This window comes from Macrobrachium rosenbergii, chromosome 51, assembly GCF_040412425.1.
Source record: "Macrobrachium rosenbergii isolate ZJJX-2024 chromosome 51, ASM4041242v1, whole genome shotgun sequence".
NCBI lineage: Eukaryota > Metazoa > Arthropoda > Malacostraca > Decapoda > Palaemonidae > Macrobrachium > Macrobrachium rosenbergii.
Window position 1 is genome coordinate 39,422,383 of NC_089791.1, and position 15,000 is coordinate 39,437,382.

Here is a 15,000-nt window from a genome sequence, read left to right on the forward strand (position 1 = left end):
TGGTGCATCGCACGCCACCGGAAAGCGCCGCCAGACGCACGAAACATGGCTAAACTTAACTTTATATAAAATAAAATCTACTAAGGCTAGAGGGCTGCAATCTGGTATGTTTGATGATTGGAGGGTGGATGGTCAACATACCAATTTGCAGCCCTCTAGCCTCAGTAGTTTTTAAGATCTGTGGGCGGACAGAAAAAGTGCTGACTTACAGACAATAGTTTTCTTTTACAGAAAACTAAAAAAAAGGCGCCTCCAACAAGATGCCACATGACAGTACAGACTCAGCAACGCAGTAACTCCTCCCTGCAGATATATATACATCAGTGCACCGAGCCACAAAACACAAATTCATCTAAAACTGGGTCGTTCATCAGAGCCACAGAGAAACTAGGAAGCTAGAAAGCTAGAGGGAAGAAAATCCAGAATCGATATCAGTCTCTGACATCAGACATCAAACACTTTCCCCAGACTGCTATTAACTCGTCACAGGCGCCATTAAGAACTGGCTACGTAAAAATGCAGATCACGATCAGTCCACGATCTTCCTCTAACCTTACACAAGTTTCCTAAAATGATGGGCATCACAAATCGCAAAGACTGGATTGCCTTTGCCACTTGGAAGTTAAGTGTGATTTAAATTGAGTGTTTATTGAATATTATGTTAAGATCGATAATTCTTAATGTCAAGTCATTTGCTCTTCCAGTACCTTCTCCAGTTCATGGACATCAGGTTTTGGCGAACAGCTACCTAGCTCATCAACAAAGATTGTTTATGGTTCCTGTCGCTAAGACAAAAAAAACTCTAAGGATATTTCTAAGGACGTGATGATTTCATTAATCATCAGCTTTCTTATTACCATTAGCTCCTCCTAAAAGAAACTGTACAGTAAAATGAATCTCGTATATACAATCGAACATGGCATTCAAGGTCAAAACTATTAACATTATATATATATATATATATATATATATATATATATATATATATATATATATATATATATATATATATATTTATATATATATATTATATTATATATATATCTTATATATATACATATATAATATATATATATATATGTATAGTATATATACTGTATATATGTATATATTTATATATATACAGTATATTTGTGTATACATATACATTTATATATATTTTTTTTCAGGAGGAGCTAGTGATATCAAGAAAGTTGATGATTAATGAAATCATCACGTCCTTAGAAATATCTTTAAGAGTTTTTTTGTACTCGCGATAGGAACCATAAACAATCTTTGTCGATGCACTAGGTAGCTGTTCGCCAAAACCTGATGTCCATGAACTGGAGAAAGTAATTACTGATCTTAACATAATATTCAATAAACACTCAATTTAAATCATACTTGATTTCCAAGTATCAAAGGCAATCCAGTCTTTGTGATTTGTGATGCCCATGCTTTTAGGAAACTTGTGTGAGGTTAAAGGAAGATCTGGACTGATCGTGATCTGCATTTTTACGTAGCCAGTTCTTAATGGCGCCTGCAACGAGTTAATAGCAGTCTGGGGAAAGTGTGTGACGTCTGATGTCAGACTGATAGCGATTCTGGATTTTCTTCACTCTAGCTTCCTAGTTTCTTTGTGGCTCTGATGAACGACCCAGTTTTGGATAACTTTGTGTTTTGTGGCTTGAAGCACTGATACATATCTGTAGGGAAGTGTAGCTTTTCGTTGTGCGAGTCGGGAGAGCTGTGGCCTATTACTCGGCTGATGAAGAGTTAGAGGAATTTATTTCTGGTGATAGAAATTCATTTCTCGCTATAATGTGGTTCGGATTCCATAATAAGCTGTAGGTCCCATTGCTAAGTAACCAGTTGGTTCTTAGCCACGTAAAATAAGTCTAATCCTTCGGGCCAGCCCTAGGAGAGCTGTTAATCAGCTCAGTGGTCTGGTAAAACTAAGGTATATTTAACTTGTAGGGAAGGGTTACTGAGGTACTGAGGCTACACTGTAGATGCTTAAAAGGTAAATGCGGCATCTTGCTGAAGGCCCCTTTTTTTTCAACATTTTGTTATCTGAAATTTTTGCAGTTTCAAACTGCGATACTGATCTATTGTCATTTTTTGTTATGTTTCCGAGGTCCAAAATTGCTGAGCCGATCAATTCTGTATCTTGGGCATTTCCTAGTCTGCTCCGTGAAGAAGACATAATTTAATCACATTTGCACTGAGTTTTTTTTTTTTTTTATTAAATGATATTGACCTTTTCATGTCTGATCATATTACGAGTACTATTTCCTGCTTTAATGTAAATTGTTTTAGAAGTTACTGATGCCAGGAAACCTGGTAATTGATAAAAGAGACATCCTTAGAAAATCAGTGTTTTATATCACCGCGATCTCAAGAACCATGAATAATCTTTAGTTGATGGTTTTACATGGTATATATATACATATATATATATATATATATATATATATATATATATATATATATATATATATATTTATATATATTATATATATTTATATATATATGTATATATATTTATTTATATATTTATATGCATAAATATATATGTATATATATTTATTTATATATTTATATATATATAAATGTATATGTATATATATATATAAAACCATAAACAAAGATTATTTATCGTTCTTATAGAAATCGCAGTGATAAAAATCTCAATGATTTTTCTAAGGGCGTCATGGCTTTATAAATTACCAGCTTTCCTGGCATCAGTAACTTCCAAAAGAAACTACATTAAAGCGAGAAATGGTGTTCGTATGTACGATCAGATGTGAAAACGGCAATAACATTTAGCTATACAGTAAATGAGTTTGACATGAAAAGCTTACATGTTTATATTAATAAACTTTCTGTTGTTTAGCGTGACTGGCTTAACATTTCTAATACATAAAATTAAACCTCCATATTTTTACTACGTTGACGATATAAATCTTGGCATAAAAAGATCCGCGTGACAGTTTTATTTCTTACTTCAAATGTTGCGGAAATGCACCATGTTACAAATTACCGTTATTTACTTAACATACATAAATTACGATGAATTACACCGACACCGCTCAAAATATCTTCGTATATATTTTTATGACGATGGATATGAATTTAACGAAAATAATCATTTGCCAACAGTTACTTCAAAGTACAGATTACTGAAGCGTTTAAAATTACGTCTTTTGCAAGTTAAATATGCCATTTCATGCGGACAGGTGGTCGGATTTGATGATATCGCATTTCGTCGAAAACTAAATTTACTCTCATTTTAAATTCTTTTTGTAAAAACCAGTCTCAGCAACGGTTTGCATTGTTTTCGAGGATACAGATGGCTGAAAATGAGAGAGAACATGATAACAGTTATAGTTAAGGAATCTTATTTCAACATCAAGCGACTGACATATCCAGTGTAAAACCTTTTCATGGAAAATGTCTTCAATTTCAATCCGGGGGACAGAATGAATTTCAGGGGTTTTTAATTAATATTTCATCTAATCATCTACGAGATCCAATCCACAAGAAATGCATGTTCCCTCAGTGACTTGAAAACTATGAGATTGCCCACGACAAAGAAGAGTTTCCTCGGTGAAATCTAAAGAAGCTTACCAATAGTGAGCTTAAGCTTACAATTTTATTAAAACAATGAAGAAATGCTCACATTTTCGCGGACTGAAAGATAACGTTATCAATAACTTTCCTATATTCATGTTGTATCTATAATCTTACAGTGGAACGACGAGACACTCATTTTACGAATATTTTTGAGTTAACCGTCAAATTCCCAGTTTGTGAATGTTAGCCCCTGCGTGCAATAGCAATATCACGTGAATTAAACTGTTCGTAAATCCAGAGAAAATTGCAGGTCCACGACATTCCAGAGGTCCTAACTTATCTGCAAGCCAACGTTTGTACCATATCCCACCACCCCCTCACCAAATCCTCCCCCTCCCTTTCCCCAGCCCGAGACATACCAGTATGGCTGAAGTAAACCACAAATACCGCATTCCTCTTCTCACCAATACAATCCACATGTTCTAAAGCACACTAGAGAGGAGCGTGGGTTGGTTAAGTATGTCAGCAATCAATAGAACAACTTCTTCTTCTCGCTCAAAAGCACGTCGAACTTGGTTCTCAAAGCGGAAGCAAAAGTTACTCGAGGTAACTTTTGAACTGTAACTGACACGAACGGTGCCCGGCAGATGGGCCAAATGAGGGCAGATCGGAGGGGGTGGGTTGGGGGGGGGGGACGCTTAAAAAAATTACATAAGGATGATGACATTTTGCTTTAATGCCCTTACCCTGTTCTTTAATTTTCTTTCCAATCGTTGTTCCATTTTTTGTGTGCGTGTTGTTTCGCTGTTGGATTTACTAATATCGAAGCCAAAAGTAAATCATTTGGGCTAAAATAGTAACAAAACTAATAATAGACTAATAATAAATATTATTACTGAACTGACCCATGATGCACTAAGTTATTAAGAATTTTGTAGAGATAAACATGACTTGAAATTGAAGACTTATTATCCTTTCCTAAGGTAAAAGGGCTGACGTAAGAATATATTCAACGTTTTCCTTGGAAAGCATAGCTCTAGATTTGATTTTGTTAACAGGTCTTTTGGAAAAGCAATTGGGTAATAGTTGTGACCAGCTGATGCTGGAAACTCCACCAGTTTCCCTTTAAAAGAAAAAACTATTGTGCCGGCTTTGTCTCCTGGTCCGTCAGCTCTTTTATTCTGTCCGCACTTTTTCTGTCCGCTCAGATCTTTAAATACTGAGGGTAGAGGGCTTCAACCGGTATGTTGATCATCCACCCTCTAATCACCAACATACCAAAATTGCAGCCTCTAGCCTCAGTAATTTTTATTTTACCTGTTGTTGTTACATAATCGTGCATCTGGCAACGATATAGGAGCCACCTGGTCGTGGTTAAAGTTTCATGGGCCGCGGCTCATACAGCATTATGCCAAGACCACCGAAAGATAGATCTATTTTCGGTGGACTTGATTATACGCCGTGGCGGCTGTACAGAAAACTCGATTGCGCCGCAGAAACTTCGGCCCATTTTTCACTTGTTTATTTTGAGATGAAATATCATGCTACTAAACAAGCTGGTATCAAGCTGTAACAACTCTTAATTATTAATCATAACCTTAATCTGGCTCAACATAATGTCTCAAAATTAATAAAACTTATCAGACTAAATTGAGTTAAATTATTTAAGACACTGACTAAACACATTTTTCGAAAACGATTAATAAAATATAAAATATATATGGTTACTGAAACAGATGTAAGACACAAAACCTAGAAAAAACTATAGTCATATTAAATGAAATATTCACATTCCGTTACGGAAAAAGCAATACAATTATTTTTGACGTTTTAAGGCTTTAAACCTAACTCAAAATTGAGTCAGAACTCCAACGAAAGTTAAATATTAGCAACACAGAAAATGTCTTTAACGTCGATATTTAGCATCATCATCAAAGCAATGATAAAATCTAAAGACCCCAATGAACTCCTTCGCTCATTCTGGCGATACACCTGGACTATTCAGTAACGATAAAATTGCCCATAAAATTCTAAAGCTCCGAAGAATTTCAATACATCACAAAAAGTATACCGGATGAAGCAAGTATAAAATCTATATCACCAGTTTTTCTTGGCACCCACAGCAAAGTGCAAAATTTACTTACATATATTGTATGCATGAATGAATTTTATCACATCACCATGATTCATATACAAGCACTAAGCTACAAATGTCCTTTAATATTTCTGTAAGATGGATATCAATATATACGTGATAATGAGCGCATATTCATATCAAAATGTATTACGTGAGCTTACAGGATGACTGACTCGTGATTATGCTGATATGTATATTCTCTCTCTCTCTCTCTCTCTCTCTCTCTCTCTCTCTCTCTCTCGATTGGCATCTTTCAACGCCAGAGTCGGTGACCTTTGATGTGTTGCACTCAATTATCCATTCAATAAATTAATCACTCTGACCTTCAAGTCCACCTCCATGTGTACTCTCTTTCGTGGGGCATGCAAAGAGCTGTTATATCTTTATGCAATGCAGAGTAATTGCATTAACGCGAATACAAACATTAAGGTTAGGAAATTTCTGCAACCCATCTTGCCTCACAACTGTCTAAATTCTCGTTTTTATTTTCTATTCTATTTATAACCTTCTAGCCTCGCATGACGCAAGTATTTCATTCTTTACTACTCTGTTATGCAAGTTCACTCACAACAAGTAAAAATCGCCCCGAAGTTTCTTCGGCGCAGTCGAGTTTGTTGCCGCTACAGCGCAACATTAAGGCCACCGAAAAACATATTCATCTTTCGGTGGTCCGATGTGATGCTGTATGAGCCGTGCCCGTGAAACTTAACCAATGGCCGGTGGTGGCTCATCCTATATCGCTAGAGAAGCACGATTATGGCCAACTTTAACCTTAATAAAAACGAAATTCATTGAGGCAGAGGGCTGAAATTGGTATGTTTGAGGATTGGAGGGTGGATGATAAACATGCTCTCAATTTGCAGCCCTTCAGCTCAGTAGTTTTTAAGATCTGAGGCGGACAGATAAAGTGCGGACGGACAGACAAAGCCGGCACAACAGTTTCCTTTTACAGAAAACTAAAAAACAAGTGAATTAATTAATATTACTCCCTTCCAGCAATTATAACTCTGAAATAGTTTCCACTTCTACTTTCAAAAGATACGTTTATCCATGACAAATAAAAGACAAAAAAATCACCTCGCTTTGTGTTGATTACGTGAAACATACCAAGTTTGCTCAATGGTGCTTGTGTTGCTTCATCGATAAAGTCATTATCATTTACAAGATATTTTACGATGACAATAAAAGTCTTATATCACAAAATAATCCGGGATAATGAAGGATGCACTATGCTAATGGGAAAAATGGGAAACTATTTCAGTGTTAAACGAACATAGACACAAGATATTCAGGCAAACTGATTACAAATACTTGCTATGTAGTCATGAAATATACTCTGTATATATGACGCAATTTTATTTATAAACTTTTTAATAAAAGCTATATTTAAGTTACATAAACTTCATATTTACAGAGCAAGTGTTTAATCACAGTATATATTATCTGGAAAGTATACCTAAGTTTGACTGATGATAAAGCAAGTTATCCAGTATAGAACTAGTACCTTTATGAACCATGGTACATAATAACGATATTCATAAGAATAATCTGAACACGGATACAAAACGTGTAGTAAGAAACCAAATTAAAATTATTGGAAATATACGCTTGCTGCCACATGATGGAACTCGTATATTAATTCACATACAGATATGCACAATGGAATAAATTCTTGAGACTTTCAAAGAACTCCTCTGGACTTGAAATCTGTACGGCTAAGGTGTGGATTTGGTGTATACAGCAGTCGAGAAACTTTTGAGTTTTAAGTGGGTCCACAATATCCCTGTTGAAATTTTGACAGCGCTTTGTCAGTTCCAGCAACTGCGTCTGTGCGTCTTAGAAAACAGGTCATTTCTTTGATCGATATCGTGGAAATAAAGTATGCCGCCATCTTGCGGTATAATGGCACCTTATTCAATTTGGTGTATCTTCGATAACACAGCATGAAGGAGTCTGGTACCGTGCCTCAAGTAATAGCTATCCAGATAGCCTGCACAAAATCCACCTGATCAGTTTGATAACCTGCAGGTTTCAAAATTGTGGCCATACTTCATCAGGTCAGATTTTAATAAATTAGTTTACAAATAAAAGTATCACCTGAACATTTCCTTTTCCTGTCATACGGATTTTTATTTATTTATTTTTTTTTTACTTTTTCTTCGCAGTAAAATACGTGTAAAAAAATATCATCTCATTTGCAACAACATTGGAAGGTACCCCAAAACTCTTTTTATACGATGTCAAATTAAACCATAATATATAAAAAAAATTAAAATGAATTCTCACAAAAAAAGTTACTATCTGCAATAATCATCGTAAATTACTGCGTCAAAATGGAAAAAAAAATTTTTCATCAAATATTGCACAAATATTAAAAATAAATTGAAGAATACATTTGTACATCCCAACACTTTTAATTCTCTTTATCATGTAACCAAAGACATTATAAATTCATACAGTAATAATAAAAAAAAGAATGTATGTACAGTCCAGTACATTATCAGACAAATAGCAGAAATAAACATCAAATAATCAAGTATCATTATACAATACACTGAAAAATCGGAAATATTTCTAAATACAACTGGTAACTTCCATTGATAATAACGGAACAATTAAAGCTATGAAGTAAACGCAATTCTCACATACAACATTTGAAGAAACAAAAACTGACTTTAAAATAACATGCATAAAAAAAAAACAAATGACAGAAGTAACCATGTAAACAAGAAAATTAAAAGGTGATTTACATGCAAATGGTACACAAGCCACTGAACTTCTGACGGCCTAGTTTTAAAATGGGATTAAGAAGTTTTCGGCCGGGTGAAATGGAGGCGTCTCATATGGAGAGTGTCAGGGAATATGTAATGAAATATCTGGTCTCATTCTGCATTATGCCTCTCTAGTTTTTATCAGTTTGATAGAGACGGAATAAGAATTAGAAAGTTATAATATTCAGAAAGTGTTGCAGTTAGTACACTAAAGATAAGAGATTGGATGATGACAAAATATTTATGCAAGGGTTCATGTAGGGGCCTTAAGATTGTTAAAATATTCTGAATCTAAGATGGCGTTTCAACAGTGACTAGACACTTGGGAAAAATGGTCAGCGACTGCCTTGTTTTCCCTAAAGCTGAATATTTTATCACAGACAGACTAAGAAATAAAAAATTCCGAAGTTATTAGCACAATACAACAAACCGACAAGTACCAGAGAAGTGTCTTGCGGTAAATACCTCTATATGAGACGGCCACATCATCACCACGTACCTGAAGGAAAAGAAAAAATATAGTTATTCACCAGAAAATATGAATGAAAGGCAGGGAGAAAGCATACAAGAATTCAAGTTCACCTTCTCATGAATATATTCATGACGGCATTGTTCATAAAATGAAAATGGTGAAAAAAAAAAAAATTCGGGGGTGGGGCTGTGACACTGATTCAGGAGTCAATAGCATTATAAGCTCTGCTACATATATATGACCAAACTATCTCAGAATGTACTATTCATGTACGCTAACATTTTCGTAATTTTTACATATCTCGACATTCATTTTTAGTTTTCTGTTAAGGAAAACTATTGTGCCAGCTTTGTCTGTCCGTCCACAGATCTTAAAAACTACCGAGGCTAGAGGGCTGCAAATTGGTGTGTTGATCATCCACCCTCCAACCATCAAATATATCAAATTGCACCCCTCTAGCCTCAGTAGTTTTTATTTTATTTAAAGTTAAATTTAGCCATAATCGCAGTTCTGGCAACGATATAGGATAGGCCACCACCGGGGCGTGGTTAAAGTTTCATGGACCGCGGCTCATACAGCATTATACCGAGACCACCGAAAGATAGTTCTCTTTTCAATGGCCTTGATTATAAGCTGTAGCGGCTGTACAGAAAACTCGATTGCACCGAAGAAATTTCAGTGCATTTTTTTTTACTTGTTTTCTGTGTAACAGAGATGACTACGAGTTATGAACTATACGCTTAAACTTGTCGTCGACCAGCCCGGGGATAGTCCCTCACCACTGTTTCCTGTTCAGTTATGTAGTACCCTGGTCCTAGCTTCGAAACAGCACGTCATGGCCCTAGGGCCAATTTGTGTGAGTAACTGTTCAAGATATCTATGGCATGTCCGGTGTCTACCCCAACCCCAAAACATTATACCCAACCAAGATGTGTGCGCACGAATTTTGTACGTGAGTATATGTCATTCAGAGTGGTACGTATCTGGAAACGTGCAAAGAAAGGTGATGATTTACTAGGTATGACTAACAGCAAAGCAATGTGTTTTGAACAATTAACTTTCTTCAGCTAAGGTGAAAAAGATTGAGAATTAAAACGTTACGCTATTCATCAGACACGTTTACGATGGCATCATTATGAAGTGCTAAAAATGTATGACATAAAAGTAGTCCTTTGATAAAGATAAGAATTTATTTAAAAAAAAAAAAAAAACAGAAAAAAGATAGATTGCGTCTAGAGTCTCTTGACTGTGAAAGTGACTGACTACTTTTGGTAGAGCTTAAGATAAGTTCCAGCTATGCTCTTCATTCAAGCTTTACTTCTTTTATGAATCAGTGATGATCAGAATAGCATTGTGATGGGGAAAAAAATGCTACCTACGTCTAGAGGCCACAAAAAAGTACAATATGTTTAAAAAAAAATAATTAATGGAAACGAAACAAATATCCCATCTGCCCAATTCAACAAACCATAATGGAAACCCCGTAAGGTGGTTAGTGCCGTCAGTGCACCTCATGCGGGGCATTGTAGGCATTACTTAAGGTTCTTTGCAGCGTGCAGTCGGCCCCTAGCTGCAACCCCTTTCGTTCCTTTCACTGTACCTCCTTACATATTCTCTTTCTTCCATCTTACTTCCCAACCTCTCCTAACAAGCGATTCTTAGTGCAACTGCGAGGTTTTCCTCCTGTTACACCTCAAACTTTTACTCTCAATTTCCGTTTCAGCGCTGAATGACCTCATTGGTCCCAGTGCTTGGCCTTTGGCCTAAATTCTATATTCAATTCAATTCAGTTCATAAGAGAGACCTTACATTTGCCAGTAGGTAACAGACACTTCTAATTTCGTGCTCAGAAATGAGATTTTTTATTTAATTTTTTTGCCTAATGGGAAGCGACAAACAAAAGTGAGCATGATCTCTTTGCCAAGCGAAAGCGAGATTATTTTACACTTCATTTCAATTCACAATATTTTTCATTATTATTTCTAGCACAGAAGAACCAGCAGTAGTTAATATATTACAGGTGGAATATCCCTTCAGTCCTCAATTCTCCTTTTTCGAGTGTCTTACTCGTTCAGTGGTCTATTACTTTCGGTTAGCGAAAATACTGAAATGTTTGTTATCATATATATATATATATATATATATATATTATATATATATATATATATATATATATATATATATATATATATTATATATATATATATATATATATATTATATATATATATATACACTGTATATATACACATATCCATATAAATATATATATATATATTATATATATATATATATATATATATATATATGTGTGTGTATATATATATTATTACAGATGATAGATAAATAGATATGTCTCTTAAGATTTTTTTCTTCAAACCCACTTACATAAACATGTCTTGAGAGAGAACGAACAAAAGCTCTGTTTATCCAGACTGCTGCTATCTAAAGTGTCAGTATGCAGCTATCCCGCCTTGACCGTGCTGCAACAAGGAAGATTTCTGTGAATTCTCTCTCTGTTTCGATTTGGAAATTCCGATCACTGCAGACTGACAAATACTTTCGTCTTCCTGCGGTTTATTTCTTGCGGTCTGTGTTTTTATCCACCATCTTTAACTTATTTCATATCCCTACGTTCCATTTCGTACTTAAGAGAGTCGAAAAGGATAATGACAAATTGCAGATGACAATTAGGGGGCTCAGAGGTGCTTTGCGTTTCAGGCAGCCAGCGTGACAAAAGTAACGCGACTTCTTCAATGGGCGATGATGTATAGCTGTCTGAATGGGGGATTATTATTATTATTATTATTATTATTATTATTATTATTATTATTATTATTATTATTATTATTATTATTATTATTTAAATACTTCAAGTTAACGTGTTCCGTCTAAGATATGACAGTATTAAAGAAATTTTGCAAATGCATTTCCTCTCCATCAACCAAACTAGGAAAGAAAATAAGCTATAGATCTTAAGAGGAATTTGTGTAACGCCATTTCTTGCCTATAGTTCAGGAGCAATCCCAACAAACTACTTGTGAAGAAATTAGTGTTGTTTACAACGCCCCTCCTTTCTTCTTCTTCTTTCTCTTCTCTCTCTCTCTCTCTCTCTCTCTGTTACTATTTCTTGTAGCAGATCCGTTTGTTTCTTTGGCGCTTCCTAGAAATACACGAATTAGTTCCGTTTTTGTCTTATTCGCTTTATTTTATGCTTCGCGAAATACGAATAGACGCAAACCAGATAAACCTTTTAACTTAATGAAGCATAACACTTTGATAACGCACATTAGAATATGAGCTCATTATATATCTGTATAATACCCCGCTTCCAGAGAGAGAGAGAGAGAGAGAGAGAGAGAGAGAGAGAGAGAGAGAGAGAGAGAGAGAGAGAGAGAAATTGTTTAAACCATTCTCCTATTCTAACCCTCTAACCTCATGATCGAAACAATGCAAGGAAAGAAAAAAAAAATTCCACTTCATCCAGGTCTGCATCTGAGATCTTATCTCGAAAGGCACCCGAGGTCGATAATTTCTTAAGTCACGAGATACAAAGCACATTTCTGAACAGAGGAGCCAAGAATAATCATCTCCGTCTCATCCTTCAGTATTGCCAAGACACAAACTGCTTGTAGGGGCATTCGTATGTTATTTCACTGAGGTTAGACCCAAAATCTGCCCAAATTCCGTTAGACAGAAATTGGAAGACTCGATTACCTTGCACTTCAGAAATGGAGAGATATCGCCTAAAGGCCATGACTTTTATGTTTAAAAATGGGCTAAGAACCGATTCATTTCGTGGGAATTCTGAATCCAAAAGTCATGCTAATTTAAAACAAAATATACGGCAGTCAAACTATCGCGGGGAATTTACCAAGCCATTAATTAGTGCTGTTAATGTACTTCTAAGCAAAAACTATTCGTTCAGAGATCGTGTCTGAATGAAGAAACCAACACACGAATTGACTAATATTTTTCAAGAGTTCGAAATTCATTCGTTAAAAGAAGAAGAAATTCATTCGACTTTGGATACATTCACACAGTGCCAGTCCATAAAACACTAGACAACCGGCGTTTTCAAAGCCCTCGGTTAACTAAAAACTCACTCAAAAAAACCCACATCCTTGGGAGAGGTCTTCCACGCTTTGAAAATTATTGAGTCCAAATATAAATATAACCCCCTCACAATTTACCAAATTGGCCCAACCCGTTCTTGGCCCGTATCTCTCAAAGGCTTTTCGGTCAGTGAGGATGTATCAACAGATGCTGAGGTTTGTGTGCCAAGGGGATTAGGGGAAAAAAAAAGCTGTCATCCTGCTGCTCTTTACTATACTGGTTATCGCTGGCCTCTCAGTCATAACAGCGACACCTGCTCCTTGAGCAGACGGAGGAGGAGCAGGAAGATTTGTAGATTTATGTAGAATGGCGACCCAATGAATTGGGATGAGGAGAAGACTAGCACAGTAGACAATCGTTCTTTAGGCTGCTCAAGTATCTTCACTTACACAACACCTTACATACTGAGAGAAAACTATTTTATGCCAGTGGCCTGGATCTGGTTACCATTTGAGGACAATTTCGTCGAATTCTGACATAAACCCCCCAAAAAAACTAATTTTAAGGCATAATCTTGAATCATTCGGAGTGTTTTCAAAGGGTAATTCAGTGTAAACCTACCATCAATACAATTACTACTGAATGGCGTACAGACACTCTCATAAGGACACAGTTACTGTACTGGGATACCGAGTATACCGTCAGTCAAAAAGAAAGGCCATTCTGAATATTCCTGATGCGCCCCCTGGTTGAAAACAAAACAGCAGGATACAAAACTCATCCAATGAAGCCACTGACACAATAGTTGGCACCGCGAGAGAAACCTAATTTTCGTTCCATAGTTGCTTCTCCCCCATTATGCTAGCATAGTCTCTAGGAAGAACAGGACCAAACGAAAGCGAATATCACAATAGCCGTGAGATATTTCGTCGGCTCGTTGATTGAGCGGCATCTTAACGTCAAAAAACGAGTGTCAGAATACCACCACCGTTCGGCTTTGGAAATGTTCCTGACAATTCATAGCAGTAAGCAATAAATAACAAGGAAAAAATGAGCAGAAGTTTCCTCGGCGCAATCGAGTTTCCTGTACATCGTATAATCAAGGACACCAAAAATAGATCTATTTTTCGGTGTTCTCGGTATAATATGCTGTATGAGCCGCGGTCCATCAAACTTTAACCACGGCCCGGTGGTGGCCTGGCCTATATCGTTGTCAGAAGCACGATTATGGCTAACTTTAACATTAAATAAAATAAAAACTACTGAGGCTAGAGGGCTGCAATTGGGTATGTTTGATGTTTGGAGGGTGAATGATCAACATACCAATTTGCAGCCCTCTAGCCTCAGTAATTTTTAAGAACTGAGGGCGGACAGAAAAAAGTGCGGACGGACAGACAACGCCGGCACAACAGTTTTGTTTTCAGAAAACTAAAACGGGGAAAAAACTTAAAACAAATCTGGAAAGGTAGATAAAAGACGAAAACAAATATACAATAAACCCGGAAAGGTGGATAAAAGCTGGCATACTTCAAATGCCGTCTGTAGCATAGCCATAAGCTTTAATGTGTCAAGGATAATGACAAATTGCACATGACAATTAGGGGGCTCAGAGGTGCTACTCATTTCAGGCAGCCAACATGACAGACGTAATACGACATCTTTAATGGTCAATGATCTATAACTGTCTGACTGCGGGATTATTCTTATTGTTACTGCTATCATCATTTAAATACTCAATAGTTAATAGGTTCCGTCGAAAAGACGAAAATATTAAAGTAATTTTGCAAACGCACTGCACTTAGTATAATGCGCATACGTACGCACACCCGCCCACACACACGCACACGTGCGTACTTATCACTAATAATTCCCCTTGGGTGAGTTATTCCCAAGGTATAATGAATTCAATATTTAGCAGCATTTGTGGCTTAATATTTGTGATATGAAAATGTTATGTAACTATATATATATATATATATATATATATATATATATATATATATATATATA

The 15,000-nt window shown here is 36.0% G+C and overlaps 1 protein-coding gene across 3 annotated transcripts in view; it reads right to left on the reverse strand.

Annotated features, from left to right (window-relative positions):
* The window catches only part of LOC136833334 (uncharacterized), a 110,420-nt gene that overhangs the window by 54,311 nt on the left and 41,109 nt on the right, over positions 1 to 15,000 (reverse strand). The window contains exon 2 of one of the 3 annotated variants that reach the window (XM_067095338.1): positions 7,819 to 8,962. The exons of the other annotated variants lie outside the window; for them this stretch is intronic. Coding sequence (XP_066951439.1) covers positions 8,849 to 8,962 — 114 coding nt within the window. The 3' untranslated portion in view covers positions 7,819 to 8,848. Of the gene's footprint in view, positions 1 to 7,818; positions 8,963 to 15,000 lie in introns of those variants that run through there. 3 annotated transcript variants of the gene reach the window in all.